The 19125-nt window shown below is 41.5% G+C and overlaps 1 protein-coding gene across 4 annotated transcripts in view; it reads left to right on the forward strand.

Annotated features, from left to right (window-relative positions):
- Positions 1-15378, forward strand: part of TSHR (thyroid stimulating hormone receptor) — a 92253-nt gene extending 76875 nt beyond the window's left edge. For all 4 annotated transcript variants that reach the window (XM_036012807.1, XM_036012814.1, XM_028507167.2 and 1 more), the window contains 2 exons: positions 11222-11410; positions 13391-15378. In XM_036012807.1, the coding sequence (XP_035868700.1) occupies positions 11222-11410; positions 13391-14798 (1597 nt within the window). In that variant the 3' untranslated portion in view covers positions 14799-15378. The remainder of the gene's footprint in view (positions 1-11221; positions 11411-13390) is intronic.
- The last annotated feature ends 3747 nt before the right edge of the window (positions 15379-19125 follow it).

A 19125-nucleotide genomic window follows, 5' to 3' on the forward strand; every position in this document is an offset into this window, starting at 1 on the left:
CAATGAAAATAAACTTCAAAATTAAATTTTGTTCTTTTAGCTAATCAAACTAATTTTTGACAATCTAAGGGTCACAGCACTGCCAACTTGATTTACAGAAAAAAATAAATCTTCTATTTTTTTTTCTGATGTTTAATGGTTGTCACAAGATCATACTGTTAGATGGCTGGAAAATTGTAACAGGGTTCTCTTGGGTACTCCTAAAGTCCACACCTGTGTTTGAATACATGAGTTTCTAGGTCACTCATTTTATTGAGGTATAATTTATACATAGTAACACACAGAGTTTTCAAGTGTACAGTCTGATAGCAAAACTATCTTACCCTATCCCAGTTGAGGCTTAGAACAGTTTCATAACCCAGAAAGTTCCCTTATGCCCCACTGTTTCACAGACACCTGCATATCTTATCTAGTATGAGACTGTAAGAGAAAAATGACCAGGTCACAGGATAAATATGTATTTAACTTTATAAGAAACAGTGCCAAGCTTTTCCAGGATGGTTGTCCCATTTTCTGTTTGCACCTGTGAGGTACGGGAGTTGCGGGCTGGCCAGCTCTTCCATTTCACTGTCAATCTTCTGAGTCTAGCCATTAATGGGTATAAAGCGGTATATCATGCTGTGGCTTTACCTTGAGTTTCCCTGATTGTTAATGATGTTGAGCATCTTTTCCTGTACTTCGTAGCCATTTGTATATTTTCTTTTGTCAAATGTCTGTTCAGCTATTTTACCCACTTTTAAAATTGGGTCATTTGTCTTTTTATTGAATTGTGACCCTGGGTAAAATTTGTGGCCTAAATAAAATCAGCTTTAGTCCTAACTACCAGCTCTCCCCCCTCCTCTTTCCCTTTTCTCCTCCCTGTCTAAGAAGAAATGGCTAATTTGAAACAAACTCATGCAAGGTGTTCATTTACTCACTTATTCTACAGGCTTTTTACTGAGCACCTACTGAACGCCAGGAAAGTTAACAGGATAAGACACAACCTCTGCTTTTAAAGAGGTTGCAATCAAATTCAGGAGAAATGTGAGTAAGTAACTATACTATAAGCTTCATGTAAAAAGAGCCATAAGAGATATTAGAGAATCAAGATATCACTTCTCGCTAGGGTAACAAGTAAAGGCCTCATTGCAGGAGGTGGTATTGACGTGGTCTTCAGATGAGGGGTAGAATTACAACAGAGATAGAGTCAGGAGTGAAGGAACAAAAGGCGAGTCTGGGGATAATATAGGATGTGTTCAAAGAACAAGAGAGAGAGCGAGAGAACAAAAGAAAAACTGGCAGTGCCAAAGTAGTCACAGGGATGTAAAGTACAGCATAGGGAATATAGTCAATAATATTGCAATAACTGTGTAAGGTGCTCGGTAGACTACATGGGGGAATCACTTCATAAGTTATATTAATGTCTAACCGCTATGCTACATACCTGAAACTAATACAAGATTGAATGTCAACTGTAATTGGAGAAAAAGAAAAAGAAAAACACAGTTTGGGCCAAATGATAGTGTCTAAAAGTGTGTTATGCTGAAATCACACTGTGAGGAATATAACCTGACTCAGTAGGTAAGTTGACCCACTGAGGGTTACTGTGGAAGTATCAGTAATGGTTGCATAATGCACAGTGTGTAGCTCTCTTTGACTCGTCGCTGTGCCTTCTTTCCTTCACCTCCTCCCGCCCTCAGCCCTGACTCTATTAGTCCTGGATACTCGTCCCAGCCGCTGTTCCAGGCCTGCTCCTCTGCCCCTCCTGGCTATTTGGCAGGCACTGGACCTCCCTCAGTGGGAGGGGAATGGAGCCTAGAGACCTAATCAGTCTGGGATTCCTAGTTTTCCTGTGGGTGCTCAGGAGGTTTGTGGGCTAGGCTGCTCTGCTCATGGACAGTGAAGTGAGTGGCAAAGATAAAGAGATTTTGCAGTTCCCCTTCGGGCACCAAGCCACACTCATGCCAAAGGGCCAAGTTGCTGAGGTAGCAACTGAAGCGGGTTGTCCTTCCTAAGTCATACACACCCCCGTCTTCAAAGAAGAAGCCTGTTCCTGTTTGATGGCATCTCTGAGAGCTTCCAGGAGGGTCACAGAAGGATTTGAAGAGAGAAAAAAATGACCTTTCCAGAATTATGTGCATGCTGGTTTCTTGCTGGGAACAAGAGGATGGTCAATTTCAGCCCTAAGACTGTCAGGCCACCGAAGTTGTGTTGACAACTCAAGATAATTGATTTGTCCAAAAATTCAAATTTATTGATCAGTAACATCTTTTACCATAGCCACCAGTATGACAAAAACAATTAATACTCTAATGATAAGGTTTCTTTTTATAACTACTGAGAAATTTGCATAGCATTCCCCAACCAGGGGGCTTGCTCTTGGTGGGAGAGAGGTAATGGAGTTATTGCAAAGATCCTTGAAGTCACGCAAACCTTTGTAATTCTTCAATTGACTGATAGTGTGGCTACTATCATCCTCAAAACTTTTCTTACTTTCAAAAAGGAGATGTTTTCCAAAGCACAGAGAGCCACTGTCCTAGCGCGATGGCCTCAAATGATCACGTGTTTGGCATCAGGGGATTTGGTCTGAGTAAATGTTTTCATACCTATGCCAAGCCAAACAATAAACTAAAATGACTTTTCATCTTTAAAAAGAATAATTCACAAATCCATTCACTGTTTCTTGTGACATGGTTTTGCCCAAGTTAATTGTTTAAGAGCTTTTTGCCTTGATCAAAACTGGCAGAACATAGAGGAATATTTGCTGAATCTGAATCCTAGGAAAATAATATTTGTAAAATTTTCTAAGTGATATAACTTCTGAACAGTTTTATTAACCAATCATCACTCTTTAGCCAGGAACCTGTCAACAGTGATCAATCTTCAAAACAAAAAACAAGTAGGAGCACAATTTTTTTCTTTGCAACTTTAAATATAAAAAGATCTACCTGTTAGTGTATGTCTACTAGGCTCGCCGCTAAACATTTTTATTTACGTTGTTGTGTTTCATCCTATCAATCACAGAGTATTCTGACCTGTCCAACACTACTCCTCTCATAATTTCTATTGATTTCATCATATCAAGCTCTGGTTGTTTGTGTGATGAAAGAAGAGAAATCAGATTACATAGGGCCAAACAGATGAGGCAAAAATCATGTCTACTCTGTTGGGTAGCACGTTTTCCTCGTGACTTCACAATTAACTAAAAGATATGCTAACCAACAGGAGGGGATAAATCAACCTGCCATTACAATTTTCAATAAATAACCGACAATCTAAACACAAGAAGCAGTTTTCAATTTTTCCCAAGTAAAGGTTAGATGAGTACTAACTTCTCTGGTGCCTCTGGGATTTTTACTCTAGGAGCAGGTGGAAGGAAGGAAGGTAGTTAAGGGTTTTCATTCTGACCCACTGGCTCTGCCAAGTCTCTGAAATCCATTTTGTAAATTGTTCTGCTTCTGAGCACTTTTTTTTAAGTGCTGTTTCCATTTCTCACAGAATTGAAGCTGACCCTTTGTCACTATAGTGATGGTCATTTTGTATGTCTGTTGGGGGTGGGAAAGGAGAAGGGAGAGGATGTAACATTGGGGAGGACATACTTCTGTTTCAGCTTCTGACTATTGGTGATAAATTGGCATAGTTTCCTTTCGTCACTGCGTGGAGGAGCTCTGGCCTCACTGAGTTACAGCACACAGCATCCATTATGCTGCGACATTAAATCCCATGAGATTTCCAAATCTGTGATGGAAACTATAGGCTTAAAAGAAGCGTAATTATGCAAACTCAAGAGGGAGAAAAAAAGGGTAACAGTGATTACAAAGCAATCTGAGTAACAAAGCAATTTCATTTGTACACACACAGTTTGCGAAAAGACTCGTAACTTATGATCATCTGAATCTGTAGACAAGTATTTCTAAAAAATTTTAATAGCAGCTATTTTTGAGCTTCAGCTATGTGCTAGGTTTTTTTTTTCACCTCGAGCCTTTTTAACTGTTCAGTAGTGGATGTTATTATCCCTACTTAACAACTGAGAAGACTGAGGTGCACAGGTAACAGCACTGAGGGATCCTTATTTTAAGATGTGCTAATTATCAACTCGGGTCACAGGAGCATAAAATAGGTTCTATGAAATGGAGTTGCATCGGAGGTCCTCCCTCCTCATTGTCACCTTTGGATCATTATCCCTCCCTCCTCCTTGAAACCCTCCCCAACTCTGATCTCATGTCATCAGACAGTACCACTCAAATGTGGTTTTTATTTTGTTACCCATGAACTCCAAAGTAATTTTGTATAATTTCTAAAAGATTTTGGCCATTTATTCATGGTTAGTGACCTTTCTAACACTGCTGCTCCCATAATTTTTGGTGATTTCAATATCCATATGCATCATCTTCCCTATACTTTGGCCTCTGACCTTCATTCATCCAATAAACTTGCCCTCCACTCTCCCTCCAAGTTGCACTTCCACGGTCTGACCCTGGACCTGCTATTACCAGTGACTGTGAACCCTCCATAATCTCAACCTCAGACACCCTGCTGTCTTTCCATCTCTCTCCTTATAATATATCAATTCCTTCCATTTTTTTGTCCCACGAGGATCTACAAGCCATCACTAACACTGCACTACATTTTGCCTCTCTCATATCCTCTTTCCTTCTGAGTGAGCTTGGATTCCATGATCTGTCATTACAAACACTGACATGTACCCACAGCCAACTAACTGAATGCCCCTCTCTTTTATAATTCCTTCCTAGAAAAACACTACATTGGTTAAGTCCACCCACCCACTTTCTATGGGCTTGAACGTTTGCAGGTGGATGTGGCAAGTGGTCTCACTTTCAATCATTCACCCCGCAGGGTCCTCTGTGCCACAGAGCAGCAACATCCCATCTGCCCTCTTGCTCTCCCACTCACCTAGATGAGTTCTCTCTGGTGCTTTTCCCTCTTTCTCACACCCACTGGAGCATCTTGACTTCCATTCCATTGAGAACAAAATGAAAAGGGAATTCCAGATTCCCACCACCATATTCACCCATCTTCCTCCATCTACATCCACGTCCCCTGTCTTCTTGCCTGTGTTCTGAGTCGCTTTTTAAAGCTGGTTCCTTCACCATGACCTCCGTTCCATGCCCTCTTAGCAATTCAAGGGTATTTCTTCAGCGATCCTTGCCTTTCTGTAGTGTAGCACCTATATTTTCTTCTTTACCAGATGATTCCCCATCCGCACTTAAACCTGCTATAGTTTCTGCCATCTTAAAACAGTATTTCTTGAGCCTGTAGATTAAAATACACCTAGACTATATATCGATCAGCTATGACACCTAGGCCTCCTTGGGTCCTGACTCTGGTAAGACAACTCCCTTGTCTCTCTTGGAACACTGACTGAACATTTGATGGCTTTAAAGGGTTATTATTATGTTCAGGTGTTCTTTCATTTTAAAGAGATGATCTAGCCCTGGCTGGCATAGCTCAGTGGATTGAGCGTGGGCTGTGAACCAAAGCATCGCAGGTTCAATTCCCAGTAAGGGTACATGCCTGGGTTGCAGGCCATGACCCCCAGCAACCTCACATTGATGTTTCTCTCTTTCTCTCTTTCTCCCTCCCTTCCCTCTCTAAAAATAAATACTTAAAATCTTTAAAAATTTAAAAAAGAGAGATTACCTTTTAGAGCTACATATTGAAATATTTATAATTTTAAAATATCCCTTCAATTCCATATCTACTTCTGACCTATTTATTTGTGTCCTTTTACAGCAAGATGGCACAGAAAAGTTGGCTAGAGTTCAAATTCCTCTCCCTGCACCTCATGCTCACCCCAGTCAGGTTCTCACCACCCACCATGCTAGTGACACTGTGGACACTGTGGACCCACATAAAATGACCAGTTCTTAGTTGTTATCTCAGAAGCATTTGACTCAGATGACGACTCCAATCTCCTTGGAGTGCCTTCTTCTTTTGGCTTCCAAGACGCCAGTCTCTCGGTCTTTCTTCTTACTTCTGATTGCTCCTTCCCCATCTCCTTTTCTCCTGATCTCTTAATGTTAGAGCACCCCTAGGCTCCATCTTTGGTCTCCTTTTCCTATCTCCATTCACTTCTTTGGTGATCTCATCTTGTCATATGACTTTGCACAATGTCTATGCTACCCAAATAGAATGTTGCCATCCAAACAACTCTCTAAAATTCCAAACTTAAAATACACTCTCTCCTTGACATTGCCCTCTGAATGTCTAATAAGCATCTCAAACTTAATCTGTCTGAAACTGAATCCCCCTGATCATTTCTTCTAAACCTGCCTTGCCTGTGGGCTTCCCCATCTCAGGAAGTGGCAACTACATCCTTTTAACTGCAGACCAGAAATCACGGAGTCATTCTTGACTTTGCTCTTTCTCTCATACCCTATAGCCAAGCCATCAGTGCATCCCACTGGCTCTACCTGTTAAAGCCATACAAACTCCAACAATTCTCAGCATCTCCACTGCTCCCACTCTTGTCCAAGGCACCATCCTCTCTATTGTTGGTATCCTTGTTTCCACTCTGCGCTCCTTGGTTTACTTTCAAAGCAGTAGTCGGATTGATCCTTTTTTCTTATTTTAATTGTTGTTCAAGATTGATCCTTTTGAAATAAGTCAGTTTATACCATTCTGACGGCTTATGGTCCCACTCTGATGAAAAGATAGAGTACTTTTGATGACCTACAAGGCACACATGATATGGCCCCCCACTACCTCTCCGACTTGTCTCCCACATTTCCTATACTCTCACCCACACCCCAGACCACCGCTGTCTCAGCTCTAGACACAGTGGCCTTCTTGAATGCTTAAACACGCCAAGGTCCACTCTCACCTCAGGGCCTTTGCACTGGCTGGTGTCTCTGCTTACAATGCTCTTCCCCAGATATCAGCATGTCTCTCTTGTTCACCCCCTTCAGATCTTTTTGCTCAACTGTCTCTTCAGTGAGGCCTTCCTTGACAGCCTCCCTTACCTCTAATGGTGACCACGCTTCTGGGCTCTGCCTTCCTTCTTCTCTATATTTCTTTTCCCCATGGTCCTAATAGTTATCATCTAACATACTGCAAGTTTTACTTTTATTTTAAATTCTCTCTCTCCTCTAGAATGTAAGCATGAGAAGAACAGGAATTTCTGCCTGTTCAGCTTTCTGCTATAGCCCTAGCATCTAGAATTGTACCCAAGACACAGAAAGAATGAATACACACTTACTGAATAAATGCATATCATGTTTTTAAATTCTTTTAAACAAATAATTAGATAAGCTCCCTGTCTTGAACTTACAGCTTTTACACCCTCAAGTTATTTTTAACTTAATATTAATAAATTAATTAAATTGCCTTTTAAGCAGTATTTCATCTACCAACTTACAGAGTTGGCTACACACTTATAACAGATCAGCCTCTACACAACGACCATTAGAAAACTCACATCATTACAAGCAAACACAACAGAGACTCACATTGCTGCCGAAACATGGACAAGCCAATTAGTGCTTATTTAATTTGTAATTAAATTCATTAAAGGTTCCCTTTAAATAATCATGACAAAATATCTCACAAAAAAAAATGGAAACTGTTCCAATGTTTGGGGCTGCCACTGTACATAATTGCTTCTGAGGAGCAATCTGTTCTTCCTATGACATCAAATATCTATTGGCTCGTTTTTTAATTCCTAGCATCATAAACTCCAGTGATATTCTTGCTTTGTGTAGAACCCTGTGGGACTCACTCTCTCCCAATTCAGGCCCTGTTGCTTTCATCCAACACTTGCCTGGAGATGGTTCCCATGACCTAGGCAATTAGACTTCAGACTGTCTGCCAGGCTCAGCTCAGCTCAGCTGCATTCTGCTTTGTGAGTAAATACATGCTAGAGACAAATTCTCATGGAGCTTAGTGCCCATCGCTTAATGAACGCTTTGTGGAAAGTGCCAGAGTCAATAAGAGAGAGAGAGGCCCTCCAGCTTGTAGCTCTCCAGCCACATGACTCCATTCTCAGATTCAAGATCCCTTCACTGCCGGTAGCTACTCTCTATACTCTTTTCATTCTGAAAACAAAATTTGACTATATTTTGAAGATGTTATTGTATAAAAGAAGGTACATTATTTAGAAATTCTCGATTCAAGGGGTTCTAAAAATTCTAGATGAATGAGAAAAGATGCAGCTTCAAATAACTCAAAATTGTCCCTGCCTTCTTGAAGTTTAGAATTTGCCCAGACTGAGACTCTTCCTCCCGCAGTTCCAGGGTCGGGAGGATGTATAGTGTGGCTCAGTGCTAACCCATGTGACAGTTACGGCTCCACCCGTGGTTTGCTGCATCTCTGGGCAGAACATCCCCTGTTTCTTTGTCTTAACTTTAGCATCCACTTGTTTCATAAAAATGCTGAGAACTCAGATATGATTCTAAATTATCTACAGAGCGTTTTAGATAATGCCAATTCCTGGGTACCCCCATCAGAGATTCTAATTTGGTTGGCTTGGGGCAGCTCAGGAATCTGTATAGCAAGGTGGTTCTCATACTGCTCCTGGGTGGTGTCTGAACCAGAAACACTGATTTACAGAGCAGTGAGCTACCAGTTTTCACCAAATATCTGCCTCAGTGATATCCCCACCACTTGGATCCCTGTGGTGGTGTTAAAATTAGGCACCAAATTCTTTGACACTCCTCCCATTGAGAGATGGGTTCCATGTCCCCGGCCCTTGGATTTACCAGTTCTCTTGAAACACTTGCTCCAGATACTCCCTCTCAGAACCCAGCTGCCATGAGGCGAGAAACCCACGCCACCTGGAGAGCCACAGCAGCGGTCCCAGTTGAGTTCTGCTCTGAATCATCCCAGTGCTGGCACCAGACATTCAAGTGAAGGAGCCTGCAGATAACCCTGCCCCCAGCCACTGAGTCTCCCCAGCTGACCCCCAGACACCACAGAGCAGCGACCAGTCGCCCTCACCATGCGCTGCTCAGATCCCTGACCCATAAAAGCAATTCTGAGAACAAAGGATTGTTGCTTGATGCCACTTAATTTAGGGATGTTTTGCCCTGCAGTTACAGGAATGGTTATGAAAGTGTTTTCTCAAGAAATATCTACTGAATACAGAGAACAGACTGACAGCTGTCAGGGGTGGGTAGCAGAGCTGGGTGCAAAAGGTGAAGGGATTAAGAAGTACACGTAGGTAGTTACAGAATAGTCACAGAGACGTAGATTACAGCAAAGGGAATAGAGTCAGTAACATAGCGGTAACTGTGTGTGGGGGGGGGGCAGACGGGGGCTTCAAACATTAGGGGAACCATTTTGTAAAACACACGATTTGCTAACCACTGCACTGTGCATCTGAAACTAACACGAGAATAATGTTGAATGCAAACTATAACTAAAACATAAAAATTTTTTAAATTTAATTTAAGAAAAGAAAAGAAATACCTAGTAAAACACAAACACAGTACTTGGAAGGATAAACCGTTTCAAAGGAACACACAAGGTCAAGTGCACCCGGCACTGACACAAAGCATCACTGGGTAAAGAGACACACAAGTTGCTTCCAGGAAACTGGAGGCAGAAGGGTGGCCACACCTTGCCTAGGGCATGAGCCAAGAAAAAGGCATGCATCAGACAGACAGATGAGCAGAGCAAAGGCCAGTGTCATTCATTTCACAACTGTGCTTAAGGTTGGCTGCAAAATCCCTCAGCTCTCTCGCTAACTGCAGAGTTACTTGCGTATGACAGTTTTTCCCCCCAAAATGTACTTGCTTCATATTAAAAATCACCTGAGAATCAGACAGCAACAAGCACCAAAGGTAATTCTTACCACTAGGCAAGTGTAGGAAATACTGAATTACAGAAGTTTTAAATTAAATACAAAACAACATAGCAAATGTGGCACCCTTCTCTGAGAATCACAGTTCTATGGTGAATACATGAGCTTGTGTTTATAAAAGTCGTGTAACAAGTTTTTGCAGACTTGAACCCTGAGAATGTTAATCCCAGCGAAGTCCAATTACAGTGATGTACAGGAAGAAGTTGTAAATATTGTAATTCACTTGCTAATCAGACACTACAATTACATTAAATAGTTTAAAATGTAATTGTAAAGAATAGTAAAATATGTAAAATATATGGAATAATTAGCAAATATTTTAATTGATAAAATATAATATTAAGTTAAATATTCATGGTCTCATTCAAGCTATTATTCAATGCAACTGAAAATGATGGAGCAAGATCTGTAACCTGGACCCTCTGGCACTGAGAAAAGGACTGGAAATGTCACGCGGAAAGCCGTGCATTGATTCGGCTTTAGTAACTGACACACTCACATGCACATTGTTCCCAGCTTCCCACCTTCCCCATTGTTTTCAGAGAGACCTGAATCTTACTTCAGATTTTTAATGTAAATACTAGAGTTTTCTTTCCAGGAACACATTTACAGCCTTCTAAAGAAACTGTGGGGAAGCTGTTCTGAGTCATGAATTCCCCATGCGACTGGTATGACGCCCGAGTTCTGCATCTTCAGGAGATTTTCAGGATGCTGGTGTTGATCTGTATCATTGAGGAGTTTATTAACCCCAAAACCCTAGTTCCCACAGAGACTGAGAGCAATCTTGGCCTCTTTGAGCCTGTTCAAACAGATTTCACTCGCCTCTTGAGACACTATTAATAGTTAGAGGTGTAGTTTCCCAGAGTAGAATTGACATCTGTCTCTGACTCCAAGAGTTTGTATGTATTGTGATTGATAAAATAGCCCTGGCTGGTGTGGCTGAATGGATTGAGGGCTGGCCTGCGAACCAAAGGGTCACTGGTTCCATTCCCAGTCAGGGCACCTACCTGGGTTGTGGGCCAGGTCCCCAGTAGGGGGCGCGCAAGAGACAAGCACACATTGATGTTTCCCTCTCTTTCTCCCTCCCTTTCCCTCTCTAAAAGTAAATAAATAAAATCTTTTTAAAATTTTTTAAAAATAAAATAAAATGTCTGCTAAGCAGTTATTTGTATGGATGTTGATGGATATTGGAGCTCTAAGCAATAAAAGCAAGAGTCCCTTGTATCCTATCGTTTAGAAGCCTAATATCCTTTCATAGACCAGTGGCTGTACATAAAGAACTCAGAGTGTGTATTCAGTAGCAGAAAGGAGCCTGTGATCTCTCTGTTAATCTCAGTCCTGTTTGATTTCTGGCCACGAGCTAGAGGCTCTGGCTGCTCACCATGTCTCTATGTTATTCTGTTCTCTCCCCATCCCACCCAGGGACGTCTCGTATACCAGTGTTACTGCCCTGCCATCCAAAGGCCTGGAGCACCTCAGGGAACTGATAGCAAGAAACACTTGGACTCTAAAGAAACTTCCACTTTCCTTGAGCTTCCTTCACCTCACACGGGCTGACCTTTCTTATCCGAGCCACTGCTGTGCTTTTAAGAATCAGAAGAAGATCAGAGGGTAAGTGGCAGGTGTCAGGAATAAGTGACAAAAGGCCTCAGAAAAGGTTGAATTAATTTCTAGGTTTGGAGAAGAAGCTTTGTGGTTTGAAAAGCATGTGGGAAGAATTAGAAGCCTCTATAAGAAACATGAAATGCATGGGACACCATGACTGCAGACTCAAAGTGGTTGCAGGTAAGAAATAAGGCCAAGGTCAATGGACACAGCAGGGGAGGGGAGGAGAACAGAAGATGACGTAGGAAAGACAGGAATAACCTGATCATGTACAATCTTATCAAGATTACGCTACAGGATTCCTGGCCTTCAGATGCAACTCACATTAGATGCCACAGTTATGAAGACAAACTTAGAAACACAAGCAATTGGGTTACCTGGTCAATAAGGGCTTTGCAAAGGTTACAGCTTACTGGTTACATGTGTCTGCTGGGTCTATAGCCCATGTCTGCCTCTTCCTAGCTTCCAGCCTACTTACTTAACCTCCCCAAGCCTCTGTGAATGGAGATCATGATGCTATCATTCACAAAGGTTTTGAGAAGATTACATGCAAAACTGAAAACACCTATCACCTGGAATATTATAAGCCTTCAATGTATATCATGTTGCAATTAGACTGCTTGTGAGACTATAAAGGAGGGATGCCCTTTTTTTTCTCGCCATGCTTTCTCTGAATCTTCTCTTCATCTACACTCTGTCACTCTGCACTATTTCTTTCTGCCTTTGTCTCATGCATTCCGGTTCTCTTAACACCACCACCCATTTATAGCTTATTCACTCTCTCTGTCTCTACATAATACCTACTGGTTAACTTCTGCACTCATACCTGCATTGGGAAATAAAGTGGACCTAGTAGTGGGGCAGAAGCAAATGGGAAAGTTGAGCAGCTGTGCAGAGGCCAACGTGGACATAACACCTGCAAAAAACTAGGAGTGGGGTATGGAGGCGATGACAGTGATGCCATAGGAGAGGGCCAGGAATGTGTAAGAGGCTAAAATGGACCCCAAGGGCAGGGTCCTGATTTCCCATTAACCTCCAAGTGGGCTGGAATAGGCAGCCCACAGGGCATTTTAACGCAGTAGATGGAGCAACATCTGCTCAGCAGCTGCAGCAAGGTAAAGAATCACTTTTGAGGTCAGATGGGAAGGCTAATGGTAAACTAAGTCTCACTCCCATGAGTGTGCCTGCATGATAGTGTCCATTTATTCATTTGTTCAATAAATATTTATTGAAGACCTACTATGTGCCCGGCACTGTCCTATCCATGGCAATGAATAGGACAGACAAGAGTATTTTATTTACATTCTAGTAGGGGAAGTTAGAAAATAAACAAGCAAACAAATAAGGTATTAGATAATGCTATGAAGGAAATAAACACAAGGATAAGACAATTTATTTAAGGAGACCATGGAAGAACCCTCTGACAGAGGGACATGGAGTTTAAAACTGAATAAGGGGCAGAAGTGTGAGATTTTCAGGCAAAGGGAGCATGGCATTCCAAAGCTCTGAAGAGGAATAACAATAACCACACATACATGGCACTAACCACATTCTAGGTGCTGTAGAGGAGCTTGAAAAAGATGAACTCATCTATTTCTTTCATAGTCTTATATGAAATGGATACTTTCATGATTCCATTTTTAAATTGGGAGAAACCAAGGTTCACAGACCCACCCAAGGGGAAGCAGCTGGTAAATAAAAGAGCCACGTCCTAACGGAGGCAGACTGGCTCCAGCATCCACGCCTTTTTTCACACTGCTGTTCTGGAACTGCCTGCAGATGAGAAATTAGGGCCAATGTGACTGGGGCACAGCAGGGAAGGGGAGGGTAATAGGCAATGACATAAGAGAGAGGAGCCTGACCAGATCACGCAGGATCTCATAGAATCATGTAGGTCATAGTAAGCACTTCTCATATTTCACTAAGGGTTGTGGGGGCCCTTAGTGGGTTTTCAGGAAGCAGTGACTTATTTCTGTTGCCTTGCAGGATCCTTGAGTCCTTAATGTGTAACGAGAGCAGTATTCGAAGCCTGCGGCAGAGAAAGTCTGTGAATGCTTTGAATGATCCACTCTACCAGGATTACGAAGAGGATCCAGGTGACCACAGTGCTGGGTACCAGGAAAGCTCCAAGTTCCAGGATACCCACTCTCATTATTATGTCTTCTTTGAGGAACAAGAAGATGAGATCATTGGTTTTGGCCAGAAGCTCAAAAACCCACAGGAAGAGACCCTACAGGCCTTTGATAGCTATTATGACTACACAGTGTGTGGGGGCAATGAAGACATGGTGTGTACCCCCAAGTCAGATGAGTTCAACCCCTGTGAAGACATAATGGGCTACAAGTTCCTGAGAATCGCAGTGTGGTTTGTTAGTCTGCTGGCTCTCCTGGGCAATGTCTTTGTCCTGCTCATCCTCCTCACCAGCCACTACAAACTGACCGTCCCACGTTTTCTCATGTGCAACTTGGCCTTTGCAGACTTCTGCATGGGGATGTATCTACTCCTCATCGCCTCTGTAGACCTCTACACTCACTCTGAGTACTACAACCATGCCATCGACTGGCAGACAGGCCTCGGGTGCAACACAGCTGGTTTCTTCACTGTCTTTGCCAGTGAGTTGTCAGTGTATACACTGACCGTCATCACTTTAGAGCGCTGGTATGCCATCACCTTCGCCATGCGCCTGGACCGGAAAATCCGCCTCAGGCATGCATCTGCCATCATGGTTGGGGGCTGGGTTTGCTGCTTCCTGCTTGCCCTGCTCCCTTTGGTAGGAATAAGCAGCTACACCAAGGTTAGCATCTGCCTGCCCATGGACACCGAGACCCCTCTTGCCCTGGCATATATTATCCTTGTTTTGCTGCTCAACATAGTTGCCTTTTTCATCGTTTGCTTCTGTTACGTGAAGATCTACATCACAGTCCGAAGTCCCCAGTACAACCCAAGGGACAAAGACACCAAAATTGCCAAAAGGATGGCTGTCTTGATCTTCACTGACTTCATGTGCATGGCCCCCATCTCATTTTATGCTCTATCAGCACTTATGAACAAGCCTCTCATCACTGTTTCCAACTCCAAAATTTTGCTGGTTCTCTTCTATCCACTTAACTCATGTGCCAATCCATTCCTCTACGCTATTTTCACCAAGACCTTCCAGCGAGATGTATTTATTCTGCTCAGCAAGTTTGGCATCTGTAAACACCAGGCTCAGGCATACCGGGGCCAGAGGGTTTCTCCAAAGAATAGCACTGGTATTCAAGTCCCAAAGGTCACCCAAGACTTGAGGCAAAATCACCCCAACATGCAAGATGACTATGAACTGCTTGAAAAATCCCATCTAACCCCAAATAAGCAAAGCCAAATCTCAAAAGAGTATAAGCAAACAGTTGTATAAGCAAACAGTTTTGTAAGCTGACCCTACACTCACCACTTGCTGTTGTAGGGGGGCTTAAAACATGCTGGATTCTTGGACATGTATTCCAAACCCTCGACACACACGACAGCTCACTAACTCATGTGCAGGTGACATTTCACTAGGCAAGAATTCATCTCTTGAGAAGAACTAGCATTAACCTAATCATCAACCCCAAGAAGGAAGAGAGGCTACCAGCATGTCTGAACCCCTGGTAATATCAAAATAATCTATACTTTGGAAGGCTTTGCTTGATGCTAAGTGCAGAGATGACATTATGTAAGATGCTCAACAGCTGTCAATTCATCCACATCAACACCGACCTTCTTACTGTTATATGGCATTTCATACAAAAGATTCAGCAAATGGCAAAGGAGTATCTTGGTTGGCAGTCACAAAATAAATCAGCTATATGTTGGCTCAGTCCGAGTTCATGTCCTGATACAACCAAAGAGAGTTTGAGTTCCTTGAAAGTGAAAAGTCAAACAGGACATCACACAAGGAATGGTTATTTTGAGACCTGAATGAAGGAGGGGAAAGGCTTAGCTTTGAGTTGATTTTTTTAGACTCTGAAACTACTTTATTTTATTTAATTTTAATTGTTGTTCAAGTACAGTTTTCTGTCTTTTACTGCCATCCTAGACCACTCCCCCAACCCTCACCACCTCCCTCCCATTTCCACCTGCCCCCCCTAGTTTTTTTCCATGTGTCCTTTATACTTGCTCCTGTAAACCCTTCCCCTTTTCCCCTGAAATTCCCTCCCCTCTCCCCTCTGGTCATTGTCAGCTTGTTCAGTGTCTTTGGTTATATCTTGCTTGTTTGTTTGTTTTGTTGTTTAGGTTCCTGTTAAAGGTGATATCATGTGGTACTTGTCTTTCACTGCCTGGCTTAGTTCACTTAGCATAATACTTTCCAGTCCCATCCAAGCTGTCGCAAAGGGTAGGAGCTCCTTCTTTCTTTCTGCTGCATAGAATTCCATTGTGTAAATGTACCATAGTTTTTTGATCCATTCATTTACTGATGGGCACCTAGGTTGCTTCCAACACTTGGCTATTGTAAATTGTGCTGCTGCTATGAACATCAGGGTACATAGGTTCTTTTGGATTGGTGTTTCAGGGTTCTTAGGATATAATCCTAACAGTGGAATTGCTGGGTCAAAAGGCAGATCCATTTTTAATTTTCTAAGAAAATTCCATGCTGTTTTCAATAGTGGCTGTAACAGTCTGCAATCCCATTAACAGTGCACTAGGGTTCCCTTTTCTCCACAACCTCTCCAACACTTATTGTTTGTTGCTTTGTTTATGATGGCCATTCTGACCAGTGTGAAGTGGTATCTCATTGTGGTTTTAATTTGCATCTCTCTGATAGCTAGCAATACCAAGCATCTTTTCATGTGTCTCTGGATCCTCTATATGACCTGTATTCAGAAAACTACACAACACTGAAAAAAGAAATCAAGGAAGATACAAACAAATGGAAACATATATCATGTTCATGGATTGGAAGAATTAACATCATCAAAATATCCATACTACCCAAAGCAATTTACAGATTCAATGTAATACCTATTAAAGTACCAATGACATATTTCACAGACATAGAACAAACATTTCAAAAATGTATGTGGAACCATAAATGACCCCGAATAGCTGCTGCAATTTTGAGAAAGAAGATCAAAGTAGGAGGGATCACAATACCTGATACCAAACTGTATTACAAAGCCACTGTAATCAAAACAGCCTGGTACTGGCATAAAAACAAGCACATGGACCAATGGAAGAGAACAGAGAGCCCATACACAGAAATAAACCCAAGTCTCTATGGTCAGTTAATATTTGACAAAGGGGGCAGCAACATAAAATGGAGTAAAAATAGCCTCTTCAATAAATGGCGTTGGGAGAACTGGACAGCTATGTGCAAAAGAATGAAACTCAAACACCAACTTACACCATACACAAAAATAAATTCAAGGTGGATAGAAGATTTAAATATAAGCTGTGACACCATTAAAGTCCTAGAGGAGAACATAGGCAGGAAAATCTCAGATATTTAACACAGCAACATTTTTATTGATATGTCCCCTAGAGCAAGGGACATAAAGGAAAGAATAAACAGATTGGATCTCATCAGACTCTGAAACTATTAATCATCTCTTCACAAGGACCTACCTGATGTGACCCAACTGTAATATGCTGCCCAGAAAAACTGGCAGGAGTTCAGCTCATGTGGCCAAGCCAACAAAGAATTGCTCATCTTGGCTAGTCTGGTAGCCTAAACGATATGAACTCAAGAAATGTTTCTAAGTAGCAACAAGTGGGAATTATGAGCAGAGCACACTAAATCACCCACTGATTAATAAGGCAGGCTGGACACCAGGGAACTGTTGAACCTTGGGCAAGTCACTGGGCCTTGGAAGTCTGTAAAATGAAAAACTTGATGGCCTATTCCAGTTTTAAAACTTTACATAGATCTCTTTCCCTAAAAACATATGTTTCCATGACAAAGAGAAAGAAAATCATTAAGGAAACAGATTCTGTTGTTCTCTCCTGTAGGGCTGCTGTGTCCTTCTCTCTGGAGCCAAGACAGATGACCCAGGGAACATTTCATTGGTTTCATTTTTGGTTATGATATCTCTACCAAAAATTCTTTTGAATGATAATATGGGGCTGAATCTGAGTCACTCATCTAATTACTAGGTCTACACAGCTATAATTATCAGGCCAAAAACAGATTGGTATTCATATAATAGAATAAAAGGTAGTTCTGCACATTTTGGTTATTTAGAATTACTCTTTCACTGTGCAGATTCACTTGAAAACATTTAACTTGCCTTCAGGGATTGGTTACTTTACTTAGCTGTTTCCGACCCACAGTACAATACCAAAGCTAACAAGAGAGACTTCTCTCAGAAACTACCAGATCTCTCCAACCTTGTTGATCACTGGACATAGAATTTCTACTCCAACAGCGCTCCCTTACTTAGAATGGTCAGGATCTTTATCTGTGGATGTATTCTCCAAGTTATCTGTCAAGGCAGCCCCTAATTCCATCCCAAGCAGAGATGGCATTTAGTTCTCAGTGTTCACAAACCAACCACCCATGAATTAAAACCACACCATGAATCAAAAGATTTTGTTGTTTTAAGTATGTGGTGTAGGGTTGGTGGGCCCAGTGGGTCCCCTGAGGTGACCCCCCCCAATTCACCTGGAATCTGCAATAGCCATACACACTTCTGATTATCACTGCAACTGGGGTGTCTTCATAGGAATGTCATACATACCTAAAATCATGATTTATCCACCAGTTCACTTGCAACTAATAAAACTAAACAAATATGTTACCTTTTGGCAAGAGACTTCTCACCTGTGACCTTTTAAAATGTTACATCTTGATAAGAAATGTGTTTTATCTTGAGAAGTTGAAATAGGGCTTTGATAACAGTCCTAGAAAAGTAACTTCAACAGAATTGTTACTAAAATTTGCATTAACAACATGAAATAAATTTTCTTCCTAGGAAATGACTGTGTTGGGTCCTAGAGTATTGATTTTTTGGAATTCATGGGCTTTTTTCAGGGTTACCATTATATGTGTTAAAACTAAAAATAGGAAAAGACAATTGGCACATTTACTAATAAATCCACTTTAATAAATAACTTACTAACTATCAATAACTTCATTACAACATTTTATACCGATGATAATGGTCTTTATATGAAAAAAAAAATTATGATATATTGACAGGCAGTGATGGCTAAGGGAAAAATATGACTAGTATTAATGCTAGGAATACAAATAGCACCTAACTGAATATAATAAATCTATAAGACCTGGTCAGAGTTCACTTTATCTGGTGGCTTTTAACTATCTGAAAATAGACCCAAATCGGTGAGGACAAATGAGCTCAGACCTGTCATAACAGATGTCACAAAATGCATGTCCTAAAGTATATGCATCACTCCAAAGAATGTCTCTCAAAACACTCTCAAAGTTTATTGACTCTTGCTTTACAGATAATCTGCTACATACCACCAGCAGCCAGTGGGAGGAAGAGAATGTACTTCAGGGCAGTACTTTGAGAGTAGCAATAAGGTAACTGTGAGGGCCAAAGATGAAAACTATAGTCATGAGAATTCAAAACAACAGCAGTTTGAGAACAAATATTCTTAACTGCTTGAAGTCTTTGGGGGGAAACAATGTATTATAACACAGTAGAGTGATTCTTCTCTAGTCTGATACCTAAGGGGACAAGGAAAACTTGGGGGTAGAAAAGCATTCTGTTTTGAAAGATATAAAAGTTCCATCTCAAAGC

This window comes from Phyllostomus discolor, chromosome 1 (assembly GCF_004126475.2).
Source record: "Phyllostomus discolor isolate MPI-MPIP mPhyDis1 chromosome 1, mPhyDis1.pri.v3, whole genome shotgun sequence".
Lineage (NCBI taxonomy): Eukaryota > Metazoa > Chordata > Mammalia > Chiroptera > Phyllostomidae > Phyllostomus > Phyllostomus discolor.